At 47.4% G+C, this 13,058-nt stretch overlaps 1 protein-coding gene and 1 long non-coding RNA gene across 3 annotated transcripts in view; one reads left to right on the top strand and one right to left on the bottom strand.

The window, feature by feature from the left end:
• Positions 1–13,058, top strand: part of LOC306921047 (hexokinase-1-like) — a 32,999-nt gene that overhangs the window by 11,146 nt on the left and 8,795 nt on the right. For both annotated transcript variants that reach the window (XM_079498120.1, XM_079498121.1), the window contains 6 exons: positions 1,023–1,142; positions 2,176–2,271; positions 2,501–2,600; positions 10,560–10,743; positions 11,464–11,619; positions 12,050–12,283. In XM_079498120.1, the coding sequence (XP_079354246.1) occupies positions 1,023–1,142; positions 2,176–2,271; positions 2,501–2,600; positions 10,560–10,743; positions 11,464–11,619; positions 12,050–12,283 (890 nt within the window). The remainder of the gene's footprint in view (positions 1–1,022; positions 1,143–2,175; positions 2,272–2,500; positions 2,601–10,559; positions 10,744–11,463; positions 11,620–12,049; positions 12,284–13,058) is intronic.
• LOC306921050 overlaps positions 1–13,058 on the bottom strand; it is a 34,188-nt gene that overhangs the window by 15,503 nt on the left and 5,627 nt on the right. The window lies entirely within an intron of this gene.

Below are 13,058 nucleotides of genomic sequence, written 5' to 3'. Positions count from 1 at the left end.
TAAGAAAGTAGGAACCAAATGGGTCCTTACAATTCTGTAACTCTGAGAGTGCACAAATGGAACCAAATGGACCTTTAGGGGTGCATTTGGTTCCATTTGTACACTCAAGAGTTATTGGGGTCTGTGGCCCTAATTATGATGGATACCAAGCTGGGGGTCGTTTTAAATTCAAAAGTTTGAGAACCACTGCTAGGATACAGTGACGTCATGATGACACTACTGACCTACACTGAGCTCCAAAACAGCAGCTGGCAGTCCTACTGTAACATGAGCCAAAAACACTAGAGACAGTCGGTTAAGACTAAGAGTGCCACATAGAATAACAACATTTAGAGTGCCGCTGAAAATTGGAACATTTTGGGACAGCTGGCCACAAAAGTAAGGTGATATTTAAAGAATTGCTAACGACAGGGGTTTTATTCTTATTCTACAACTGAATGCAGTACCAAGCCTCCCAGAAAAAAAAAGAAAAAAAAAAGATCACACAAGTAGCTGAATTACGGTCTACTCGACCGTGGAACAGTATCAATTGAATCGATTATAAAATAAATATTGATTTAAAAAAGAAAAAGAAAATAGACAATCTTAATGGTCAATACGATGTAACGTGTTGTGTGCTTGTTTGTAATCTATTATCATCTATTATCACTATTTTAGTATAATATGGGGCTAATCTTATTATAGAAAAGAAAAAAGTACATTGTCTCTAAGAAAATATCAAAGTTTCAGCCATACTGAATTTGTTCTGTGACAGATTTTGTTCCCTTTTTAAACAATGGGTCAAACCATGTTAAATATAGTTGTTCAGTATGTGGCCTTTGCCTTCCTTTTATGTCTCCAGCTCTTTGACCATGTGGCAGACTGTCTCGGAGACTTCATGTCTTCATGTCTTTTATGTCTCCAGCTCTTTGACCATGTGGCAGACTGTCTCGGAGACTTCATGTCTTTTATGTCTCCAGCTCTTTGACCATGTGGCAGACTGTCTCGGAGACTTCATGTCTTCATGTCTTTTCTGTCTCCAGCTCTTTGACCATGTGGCAGACTGTCTCGGAGACTTCATGGAGAAACAGAACATCAAAGGACAAAAGATACCTGTAGGATTTACCTTCTCCTTCCCCTGCATCCAGTCCAAACTGGACGAGGTACAGTAAGACCCTTCAGTCCAAACTGGACGAGGTACAGTAAGACCCCTCAAGTAGAAATTATAAGTGTCCCTTATCCATATATATTTATTCAAACATATTTAATATGATTATTTATGAAAGCAGCAATAATAATATCTAATATTTCTACCGGCATAATCTATCTTTAAATGCATCAAGTCTCTCTACGTATGTCTGTAATGCATGTAACTCGAGAACCGTTCGCCCCGTTCAACTTCAAATTCGACACACGCGTTCCACACCACCACAAGGAGTGCAGTGCCCAGTGTCGAGTCGATCGGACCCACAGTTGTCCAGAACCGCCAAAAAGGCCTTTGCCCGGGATCTGGACAGGGCCCGTGCCCAGGCTCCATGTTGGCCTGTTCTGACATCACAGCACTCCATATTTGGGAACAGAACTCAATATATAGAAATAAAGGGACACAGAGAGACAGATACATAAATCTCCATATATGGGCATAAAACGGACACAGGCAGATGGGTGGAACGGGTACTCTGACACGGGTACAACGGGTATTGCATAGCCAGGTGGGGCATGGATCTCCATCTTCCATCGTTACCGACTCGGTGCTCTACAGCCGGCACCGGTCTAGTAAATCTAAAGAAGAGAAAAGAGTAAAGGCTGCACGCTACAAACTCCACATGTACAGTACACGTTTATTGGACAGCATTTTCATCCTGAACTGTTGCCCAAGTACTGTACATATGAAGTTTATATTATGCACAACTTTGTTTTTCTTCACTAATAAATATAAAGAACCATGCATTTTCTTGCAGTGCAATTTGCTGGTGTCATACTAAAGCATTTCCCTGCCTCTAAAGAGCCCCTGATTTAAAAATGAATAATAGTAAACCAGTCGTTCAAAGGAAAGTTGATTTCCCTGTAAATAAACCTTTTAGTGATTGTGTACTAAATGTGTATTCTGGTGAGTGGTGCTGAGGATAGAATACCAATTGACACAAAAATATCAGAGTTGCCAAGACTGGCCCTATAAAAGTGTTTGTTTTATAGGCTGTCTTAGTGACATGGACAAAGAAGTTTAAAGTCAGCGGTGTGGAGGGCATGGATGTTGTCAAACTATTGAACAAGGCAATCAAGAAACGAGGGGTGAGTTTTGTTGCTTGTTAACTAGTTCACTGCCCTGTTTGAATAGCTTTTTTGCTAAATGACGTCAAACATTCAAATACATCCAATTGATTGACTGCATTACCTTTCAACAAAAATAGGTAATTCAAATCCCTTGCTGTGTGTGTGTGTGTGTGTGTGTGTGTGTGTGTGTGTGTGTGTGTGTGTGTGTGTGTGTGTGTGTGTGTGTGTGTGTGTGTGTGTGTCACAGGACTATGAGGCAGACATCATGGCAGTCGTTAATGACACAGTTGGTACCATGATGACCTGTGGCTTTGATGATCAGCGCTGTGAAGTGGGCATCATCATAGGTAAGCAAATACAGCAAAGACCACATTTATCTCATGAACCCGTGGCAGATAAATAGTGTAGTAAATTGGTAAAATAAATAGATAGATGTGTAAAGCAAATGGTGCGGCCATAGCTGAAAGGGTTTAGAGTCCTTTTGGAAATCAGAAGTTCTGTGGTATTTGATGTATTACCATTGTTGTTCTTGCTTACTGTAATTCGCTCTAGATTAAGAGAGTCTTCTAAATGCCAAAATTGTAAATTGTAAAATTGTTCAACCTGGGCCTATGTATTGAAGTGTCCCTGAGCAAGGCACTTAACCCTAACCCCTGTTGTATTATATAGAAATTTCACGAAATACCTTTCGTTTATGGGTAGGTTTCCTTCAAAACCTAGCTGCAGAACATTATTTTATGTACTCCCAGGACAGAAAATTCTAGAATTTTCGCTGTCCTGGGCTCTAAGGGTGACGTAGGAAGCCACGCCTATCCCGTATAGATACCTGCGTGGCTACGTCAGCCCTCATTCAACTTTTCTTCTGCTAAGCTGCGAGAACGAACTTTAACATTCCAGTGTGTGCAGGGTAATATATCTCGCAAACTCGGCCGAGAGATTAATTCTTTAGGACCGTGAGATCTCTGGCACACTCTCGAAGCAAACAGAAGGATACTTCTCGAGAAAAAAAAGCCGAACTTCGACACAAGTGAGTTCTAGGCAACTTGTTGCTACGCTAGCTTGTCGAAAAAACAGCTCGCGCCTCTTTTTCTCTCTCGCTAAAGCTAGCGTTTGTTAGCTTAAAGCTATCGATAGTTAGCTTAGCGCTACTAGGCAGATACGCCTGTGGTCTACTATTACACGCCACGAGGAAGATAAACCTGTGGCTGTTAAGCACCCGGACTCCTCTCTCTACAAGCAACCATGTCGCTGACGAGGGAGACCCAGCCCGGGGAAAGACGCCATCGACGACAGCCGGTGCCCGCCGACTGTCAAGAAGGCCCCAAACAAAAGACGTGCTCCACCTGGGGATGCGGGAACACGATGTCGGGCAAAGACGGGCATGACGAGTGCATGTATTGTCTCGGCCTCACCCACACCCGTGAGTCCATGGAGGAAATCGGTCCCGTTTGCCTCCATTGTGAGGAAATGGACGACGACGTCCTAAACAACAGGCTCGGACGTGTCCAAAGGTATTATGACAACTTTGCCGCCCACGGACTCCGAGAGAGGAGCCCCACTCCTCCCCCGCGACGAGCTCGCATACAAGTCCCGCCAAAGGGACAACGAGCTACCCCGAGACAGAGGCTCGACTACTCGGGCAACAGAGCCCCAACCGGAGCCTCTTCTTCAAGAGCAGCACCTGCCGGCGCTAGCCGAGACAGGTACGCTACTTCAGCCTCTGCAACCAGGGCTCACGAGGCCACTGATTACGAGGCTCATGGCGCGAGGCCAAGGGATACCTTCGCACCGCGCCGCTCTTCCCCAGCTCCACGTGCTCGACAACACGTCGTGCAGGCCACCATCGAGTGCCCGCCCAGACATACAGCTAGACGCAGACAGCCTGCTGTTGCACCCAGCTATATGGTGGACCGCCTGGACCCTTCCCCAGACCGCGCAATGTCTCCCTGTGGGGAGCATTGGACTACCAGGGAGGAAGGGGAGCTTCGTGATGACGAGCTCCCTTCCTTCCAGGAGCAACTCCAGGACTACCACGTCCTGGACGAGGCCTACGCGGACGAGCGAGATGGCCATGATGACCTCTCCCCCGGGGACTACGTCAGCACCACTCGTCGCCCCTTCGACGACCTGGATGCCATGGAAATACAGGAACACCAGCAAGCCAGGGCTCCTGTCCCCCCGCCTCCTGTACCCCCCATGGATGACTCCAATATTTACGAGATATACAGGAAGGCTAGTGCACGTTGTAACCACACATGGCCTAAGTCAACTGTCAAGGTACTACCATGGGAAGGCAGGACTGATGAGTCCGCCCCCCCCCCTGCACCTAGAAGACAGAAGCTCCCTATGGCACAGGGCTTCGAGGAGGCCATGATGCACGCCTGGGACGAACCCCTCCTGAAGGTGGATTTTCCCAAGGCCAGCGCCAAGGGGCCCAACGACATACCAGATAAACAAACCCTCGCCATAGACTTCATGCCAGCTATGGACAAGGCTATAGCGGCCTACCTGGCCAACCCTGCAGCTCCTAGAGTGGATCACCACGTAAAGGAACCGCAGCTCCTGTCCAGCAGCGTGAGGGAAGCCTCAAAACTGAACAAGTGGCAGTATGCACACATGTCATTCGTGGCGAAGGCCCTCAATGCAGGAGCACTTCTCCAGGGTTCCATGAAGAGCCTCCTCATTGAGATGGGACAGAAGTCCATTAAAGTCCAGCTAGCGGAACTGCCAGAAGACCTGGCCGAGTTACGCCGCTTGAATCACGAGATGGCCACCCTCCAGAGGGACTCCACTCTCCACAACGCCAAGGCAATGGCATGTTCCATCCTCCAGGAGAGATGGCGTTGGGTCGATCAGACCAGCGCCATCTCCCTGGAGACAAAGAAAGAGTTTGTGGCTGGAAATATCCACCCAGACAGTATGTTTAAGGACGCTCTGGCCAAAATGTCAGAGACCATCCAACAGCTCGAGTCCTCCACCAAGACGATGAAGGCGCTCGAACCGCTGGCCAACCAGGCCGCCCCGGTAGGCCGCCCCAAGGCTAAGAAGGCACCCTGGAAGGCCAAGACCGATGACAAACCCAGGTCCCAGGACCGGAGCGGAGATAGACAGCGACAGCCTGCAGGCCGAGGCAGAGCAGACCGCCGCACCTCTCCGCCGCCCTACAAGGCCAGGAGCGCTCCCAGAGGCCGAGGCCAGGGGAAGCGCAAATGACCTGCCCGGGCCGGGTCATCTTCCCCACCACACTCAGAGTTCAAGGCCAGAGGTGGGGATCACAGATCTCACCTCAGAGCCTGCGCTGAAGCGCTTAAGGGGGCCTGTACACAGTGCTGTGAGCACCGTTGTACAGACCCCCAAAATTGTTATGTGCAATTCACATGTGTATGTTTTTCCACGTTGTTCAATAAAGAAAACAAAAAAACAAAAAACACAAAAAACAATAAAACCAACTCTGAAGGGCATAGGCCCAGTGGGAAAGATAACCCACACTGTGACAGCTTTAGCTGTCACAGTCCAAAAACTCCACGCCTTTTTTTTCCAAACTCAATACCGAAAAAATTCACTAGAGGGAGACATTTCACACAAAGTAAGTCTTCCCCTAGGCAGGCCATGCACTACGCTGACAAGCACAGGGAACCCTTTGTCACGTCATCTGTCACAATGGCGGATATCCGGGGCTTCCCCGTGGATAATCCGTACAATTCAGACAGGATACAGGCTTCAGTTCGCCTCGAAACCGCCCACTTCCAGGAAAATTATTTTCTCAGAAGCGAGCGGGCAAAAGGCCGCCATTCTGCAAGAGGAAATCAATTCTTTAATGCAGAAAGGCGCCATCACAGAGGTGGCCCTCGACCAATCAATGAACGGTTTTTACTCCCGCTATTTCTTGGTAAAGAAAAAGGGGGGCGGACTCCGTCCCATTCTAGACCTGAGGGCATTGAATCGTCACTTAAAAAAGCTGCGATTCAAAATGCTTACTCCACCAGTCCTCCTACGCCTAATTCGCGAAGGGGACTGGTTTACGTCGATAGACCTGCAAGACGCATATTTCCACATTCCGATTTACCCGCCGCACAGAAAATTTCTGCGCTTCGGGTTCAGAGGAAAAGTGTACGAGTACACAGTCCTTCCCTTCGGAATGTCACTGAGTCCCAGAGTCTTCATAAAGTGCACCGCGGCAGCTATCGCTCCGCTCCGACAGCAAGGGATCCGTCTCGCTACATACGTAGACGACTGGATCCTACTTGCAGACTCTCCACGAGAAGCACTGTCGCACACACATCGTGTGCTCAGCCACCTCGACTCGCTTGGGTTTATAATAAACCACGAGAAGAGCATGCTTATGCCAACACAGTCAATAGACTTTATAGGCATAACACTGAACTCAATCTCTTACACGGCCCGCCTGAGCCAAGAGAGAATAGACGCAACACTGCAGTGCGTGACGTCATTCAAAAGGGGACGCTCGATTCCTTTTCATGCATGCCTCCGGATGGCGGGGTTAATGGCCTCTGCGGTCTATTTAATCCGCCTAGCAAGGCTACATATGAGACCTTTCCAACGATGGATAGGCTCTCTACATGTACCAATGCACCGTCGGCACCAGAAGGTAACAGTAACATCACAATGCATACTAGCCCTTCAATGGTGGTCAGACAGGAAAACCCTCTCAGAGGGCGTCCCCATGGGAAAGCCTCTGATCAGGAAAGTCATCACTACAGACGCCAGCATGACAGGCTGGGGAGCCACGATGGAAGGACTCACAGCCAGAGGTTTATGGTTGGGGCCACTACGTGCCCTTCACATAAATTACTTAGAGCTCATGGCAGTCTTCCTCGCCCTGAAACACTTCGAGCAGCGCATCCTGGGTTGCCATGTCCTAGTCAGGACAGACAACACCACGGCCATGTGCTACATCAACAGACAAGGTGGACTCAGGTCCCCTCGTCTTCATCAACTGGCTCAGAAACTGATCCTGTGGTGCAACACACGCGTCCTCTCAATAGTAGCGTGTCACGTCCCAGGTCTTCTGAACACAGGGGCAGACCTGCTGTCCAGAGGACCTCTCCGCTACTCAGACTGGTCACTACACCCTCATGCAGTGGCCCAGGTCTGGAGCAGGTTTGGGAAATCCAAGGTGGATCTCTTTGCCACAGAGGAGAACACGAAGTGTCCCCTCTTCTTCGCAATCAGGGGACCATCAACGTTGGGGCTAGACGCTCTGTCACACCAATGGCCCAAAACCCTTCTCTACGCCTTTCCCCCGCTATCCCTCATCAGCCCCACTCTGGACAGAGTGAGGACTCAGGGTCTGAAGGTGCTCCTAATAGCCCCGTCGTGGGGGGTCTGGAGGTCGGAAATAACCCCTCTCCTCTACGACCAGCCGTGGAGAATTCCCCTTCGAGCGGATCTCCTCTCTCAAGCGAGGGGGGAGATCTTCCACCCTCACCCCCAGGACCTAGACCTATGGGTCTGGCCCGTCAAAGGGTGATGTTGACTGCCGTGGGTCTACCTCCGAACGTAATCGAAACGATTCAGAAAGGCAGAGCCCAGTCAACAAGGGACCGTTACGACACAGCCTGGCGCGTCTTCGAGCATTGGTGCTCACGAAGACCAGACCAAACAGTCCCCTACCAGGCCTCAGTGATCGACGTCCTGTCATTCCTGCAGGAGCTCCTAGACAGGTGTCTAGGCCTCTCCTCAGTCAAGGTCCATTTGGCGGCAATCTCTGCCTGCCACCCAGGCTTTGATAACCAGACGGTGTGGAAGCACCCGCTGGTAAAACAATTCATGAAGGGTGTACGCAGGGAACATAGGACATGCAGATCCCTCGTTCCCTCGTGGGATTTGTCCCTGGTTCTAAAGGCTCTGGCTACAGCACCCTTTGAACCACTACAAACCGTGAGCCTCAAGCTCCTAACCCTGAAGGTGGCTCTCCTGATCGCACTCACGACAGCAAAAAGGGTCAGCGACCTACATGCGCTCTCGATCTCTCCAGACTGCATGAGGTTCGATGAGGGGTCGACCAAGGTCACCCTAAAGGCAAACCCCGCCTTCATTCCCAAAAATGCTCTCTCAGTGTGTGTGCCAGTGAACCTACAGGCTTTCCATCCCCCGCCGTTCTCCTCTGACGAAGACAGCAGGCTTAATTGCCTCTGCCCAGTCAGAGCTTTACGCATATACGCGGATAGACTGGCTCCCTTCAGACAAGGAAGCCAACTCTTTGTGTCCTGGGGTGCCAGGACCAAAGGAAAGCCCGTCACGAAGGTCACTATCTCTAACTGGATAGTGGAAGCCATCCGTCTGGCCTACACTAGCCAAGGCGTGGATTCCCCTCAAGCCCTGAGGGCCCACTCCACAAGAGGTGTGGCAGCTTCCTGGGCACTCTACAAGGGTGTCTCCATTCAGGAAGTCTGCACAGCAGCAAGCTGGTCTACACCCTCGACTTTCGCCACATACTATAACCTAGATGTGGCAGCGCCTTCGCTAGCGCACGCGGTCTTGGGGGCCGCTGCTCAGTAAAGCATCAGGGCAGCATAGCGCTGCCTCCTGCTCTCCACAAGGACTAGGTTCTGGACCCAAAAGGGTCCGAGCCCCTCCCAAAAGGTTTACCTGGGACCCACTGGAAGTTCAGGTCACGGGAGTTCATAAAGTCCCATAAACGAAAGGTATTTCGTGAAATTTCTATATAATACAACGTTAAAGGTTACTTTAGTAACCACGGTTGTATATATAAATTGAACGAAATACCTTTCGTGGAACGCCCTTCTGTTCTCTAAAGCAGAAGAAAAGTTCCGAATGAGGGCTGACGTAGCCACGCAGGTATCTATACGGGATAGGCGTGGCTTCCTACGTCACCCTTAGAGCCCAGGACAGCGAAAATTCTAGAATTTTCTGTCCTGGGAGTACATAAAATAATGTTCTGCAGCTAGGTTTTGAAGGAAACCTACCCATAAACGAAAGGTATTTCGTTCAATTTATATATACAACCGTGGTTACTAAAGTAACCTTTAACGTTCTCTCCCCTCTCGTTTTTATGCGAGATCTTCTGGGAACTCATTAACTGCTCCCCGGGCTCTGAATGGCAGCCACATGCTCCCAATAGTTAGGATGGGTTAAATGCAGACTTGCAGAGGACACATTTCATGTATCTGCAATACTGTGACACAGTGCTGTAGTCTAGGTTTTTTCAGACGGTATACCATAATTATTCCCTGCGCAACATGCGCACGTATAGGCTATACACTGCCGCGTGGTCAATGGGTGAAATGATTAGAAGACGGTATACGCTTTTTTGTTGTTTTTCAAAAGGTTTGGCACAGCATACTACGTATATAGCATATAACACCAAAATGAATTGCCCAATTAATTGGGACATACTAATAAAGTTGACCTTGACCTGGCTGTGACCAAAAAGTTCTTGTGAAATTCAGTTGTCATAGCAGCACCGGAATATGAAATTAAGGGACAAACAGATCAAAGGTTGTGTTAAAGATTTTTAACGGTAACTATTCCCCCTCGCTCGCATGCACACGCACGCGCACGCACGCACGCACGCACGCACGCACGCACGCACGCACTTGACACACACTTGACACACACGCACGAGATGATTAAACCCTAACCCCCGGCAGTCAAAGTGTCATATTCGGGAATGCACGTGACATGATCATCATACCTAGAAGTCATGCGGGAACGCCTACTGAGTGGCCTTGATAGCCCATACATCCAATCAGAAGTCTGATTGCATTAAACGATGCATTAAACGATGTTAAACACATTAAACTCACTTTACCAAGTCACTTTGCCACTCGATTTCCCATTCACTTTCTGCATGCGCATACCTCAATGCCATATATAAGATAATTATAAGCTAACATATAAAATGCTGCTATTGAAGATTTGCCATCTTGAAGCTCAGAGGTCATGTGGTTGTTATGACTCCTTTCCAGTGTTGATTTCATCAACTAAAACTAAAACTACCTTTTTGCCATGACGAAAACAAAATAAAAACTATTCGTTTTTATTTTGCTTTAAGCTACGATGACTACTAAGACTAAATACATTGACAATTTCGTCAACAAAACTAGACTAGAGCGTTAAGGAGGGACTAGTGTCAAAATACATTTGTCGTCAAAATCAACTACACATTTAGTCGACTAAAATCTTATATTTTGTCAACTAAAATTAGACCAAAACTACAACCTTTCAGATGACTAAAATATGACTGAAACTAAAATATTTTTTTATTCAAAAGACTATGAGTAAACTAAATAGAAATTCTAAATCAACACTGCTCCTTTCAGGTACAGGAACCAACGCCTGCTACATGGAGGAACTGCGTCACATCGACCTGGTGGAAGGAGACGAGGGCCGGATGTGCATCAACACCGAGTGGGGCGCCTTCGGGGACGACGGCTCCCTGGAGGACATCCGCACAGAGTTTGACCGGGAGATTGACAGGGGCTCCCTCAACCCAGGGAAACAGCTGTAAGACCACACGCTTGCACAACACTTTGGGAATGATGGGTTTGTGGTTGTTGTTAACCCATTCTGGGCGGGAACCCCTTTTGGTGTTTATAGCATTATGTTATACTTTAGCTATTGAAACATAGCAGATCTACAAGCTCATAGTGCGGCACCGAGTGCTGCGCTACGTAGCATTGGGATGTGGCTTCCAATGGTAGAGAATACATTCTAAAATTTGATGACATGCAATTTGATGACAAATTATGACCACTAGATGGCCATACAAGATGCATAATTGTATATAGAGGAAGAAAAAACAAACAAAAATAAAATGGTATAATTTACAGTAGTATTTTTCATCTGAATCACTTTGTTCACCAAGTGCTGAAATGTTGTGACTATGGCATTTTGGGGGCAGCCTTGACGTAAAGGTTGTGCTTGACTGCTTGTAGCCAAAAGGACACAGATTTGAATCCCTGAACCAGCAGAAACAATCTGGGTGGGGAAGTGAATGGCCAACACTCACACACCACTGAAGTGCTCATGAGCAGAGCACTGAACTCCAAACTGCTCCAGTGGAGCTGCACAGTGGCCAACCATATAAGACTGTGGTTGTACTGGGCAGTTCCCAAGTGTTAATGTGTGTGTCTGTGTGTTTATGAAACAATAAGTTGAATTTTGTTAAATGTCTACTGCAGCAAACTTTGCCTTTCTCAAAACCTTCTTTTGCTGTGGGATCAGGTTCGAGAAGATGGCCAGCGGTATGTACATCGGAGAACTTGTTCGACTCATCCTGGTTAAGATGGCTAAAGAGGGACTGCTGTTTGAGGGACGAATAACCCCTGAACTCCTGACAAAAGGAAAGATTGAAACAAAGCATGTTTCAGCAATTGAAAAGTAAGAACTCCAGCCTATGAAGTCGAAATAAAGTATGCGTTAGTTAAGTATATCATTTATTAAAAAAAATAAATAATAGTTTTAGAGCTGGAGACACCACTTGTACTTTGTACTATGTACTAAGATTTGACTTGACTCAAATCACTAATCAGATTTGATGTGGTAAAAATCCCAGAGCAGTCGCCTATTAAAGGACACGCCTAGTTTAGTGTATCTGCCTTCCTATAGCATATTGTTTGAGCAACCGTGTTAACTGGCTTGGCACTGCCAAACCGGCATGGATAATATCAATTATGAGTATGCTGAGCAGAGCTGTACACTTAAGACTTAAACTTAGACTCAACTCAGAGTCTTCGATAAGAAGATCAGCTCTCAAGACTTGACTTGTACATGCACTGAAAACTTAAAGAGTAAATTATTTCCATTTTAGGAGCAAGGAGGGCTTAAAAAAGTGCATGGAGATCCTGACCAGGCTAGGAGTGGAGCCTTCGGATGAGGACTGCCAGGCTGTGCAGCATGTGTGCACCATTGTATCTTTCCGCTCAGCAAATCTCATTGCTTCAACACTTGGTGGAATCCTCACCCGACTAAAAGCCACTAAGGGAGTTGCACGCCTCCGCACTACTGTGGGAATTGATGGATCTCTCTACAAGATGCACCCTCAGTAAGTATTTCCACACCAGTGGCATCCTGGATTCATGAATGCACTTCTCTGCATCTTAATTGATTTTAAAGGACAATCTGAAATCTTTAGCTTTAATATTGACTGCCACGCACATCTTTCTTGACATTACTGCCAATCATTTTCCAAAACATTCCACAGTGTGTTAGATTAAGACTTTTTTTAGTTATTCACTTCCATTAATTTCAGTAAGAAAATATATCCAAAAGTTTCGATAGCTCCGCCTAGCTTTGCCTAAGAATGTAGGCGCAGATTTATGAAAGTCTGGCTATGCGAGACTAAAGTTGCAGAGACTTTAAAAATCCTTGAGACTAAGGTCGCCTTCACACCAGAAAGGTTTACTGCGATTAAAACGAATCCTGCTGCACATTGTCGGAAAGTGCGCTTCGTTTGGCAGGTGAAGCCTCATTCAAATCCTAATGCCCATCAAAGAACCGCATTCTACTCTGCCAAAAAAAACGGGGTTTCGCTTCGCTTCCAATCGCGTTTGATTTAGATTCGGTGCAGGTGGGAATGCAATCCGCAGCAAATAAAGGAAATGAAGCTAAACAGTTGGAGACGGAGAAGGGATATTAATTCCGTATTCAGTCCGTCTGTGCGTAAACATGCAAGTGTTGTCACTGATGTCACTGTGTGGGGAGGGAGTGGGGACTTTCTTCATGTCGATAAACTTGTAAACGGAGGTCGGATTCATTTTGTGCTGCTGTCTGCGCTGTGCCTCCACAAGAGTCCACATGCCCAAAAGAACAGTGCATGC

The sequence above is a fragment of the Electrona antarctica genome (genome assembly GCF_951216825.1).
Source record: "Electrona antarctica genome assembly, chromosome: 4".
Taxonomy (NCBI): domain Eukaryota; kingdom Metazoa; phylum Chordata; class Actinopteri; order Myctophiformes; family Myctophidae; genus Electrona; species Electrona antarctica.
This window is presented reverse-complemented; position numbering and strand designations above follow the sequence as displayed.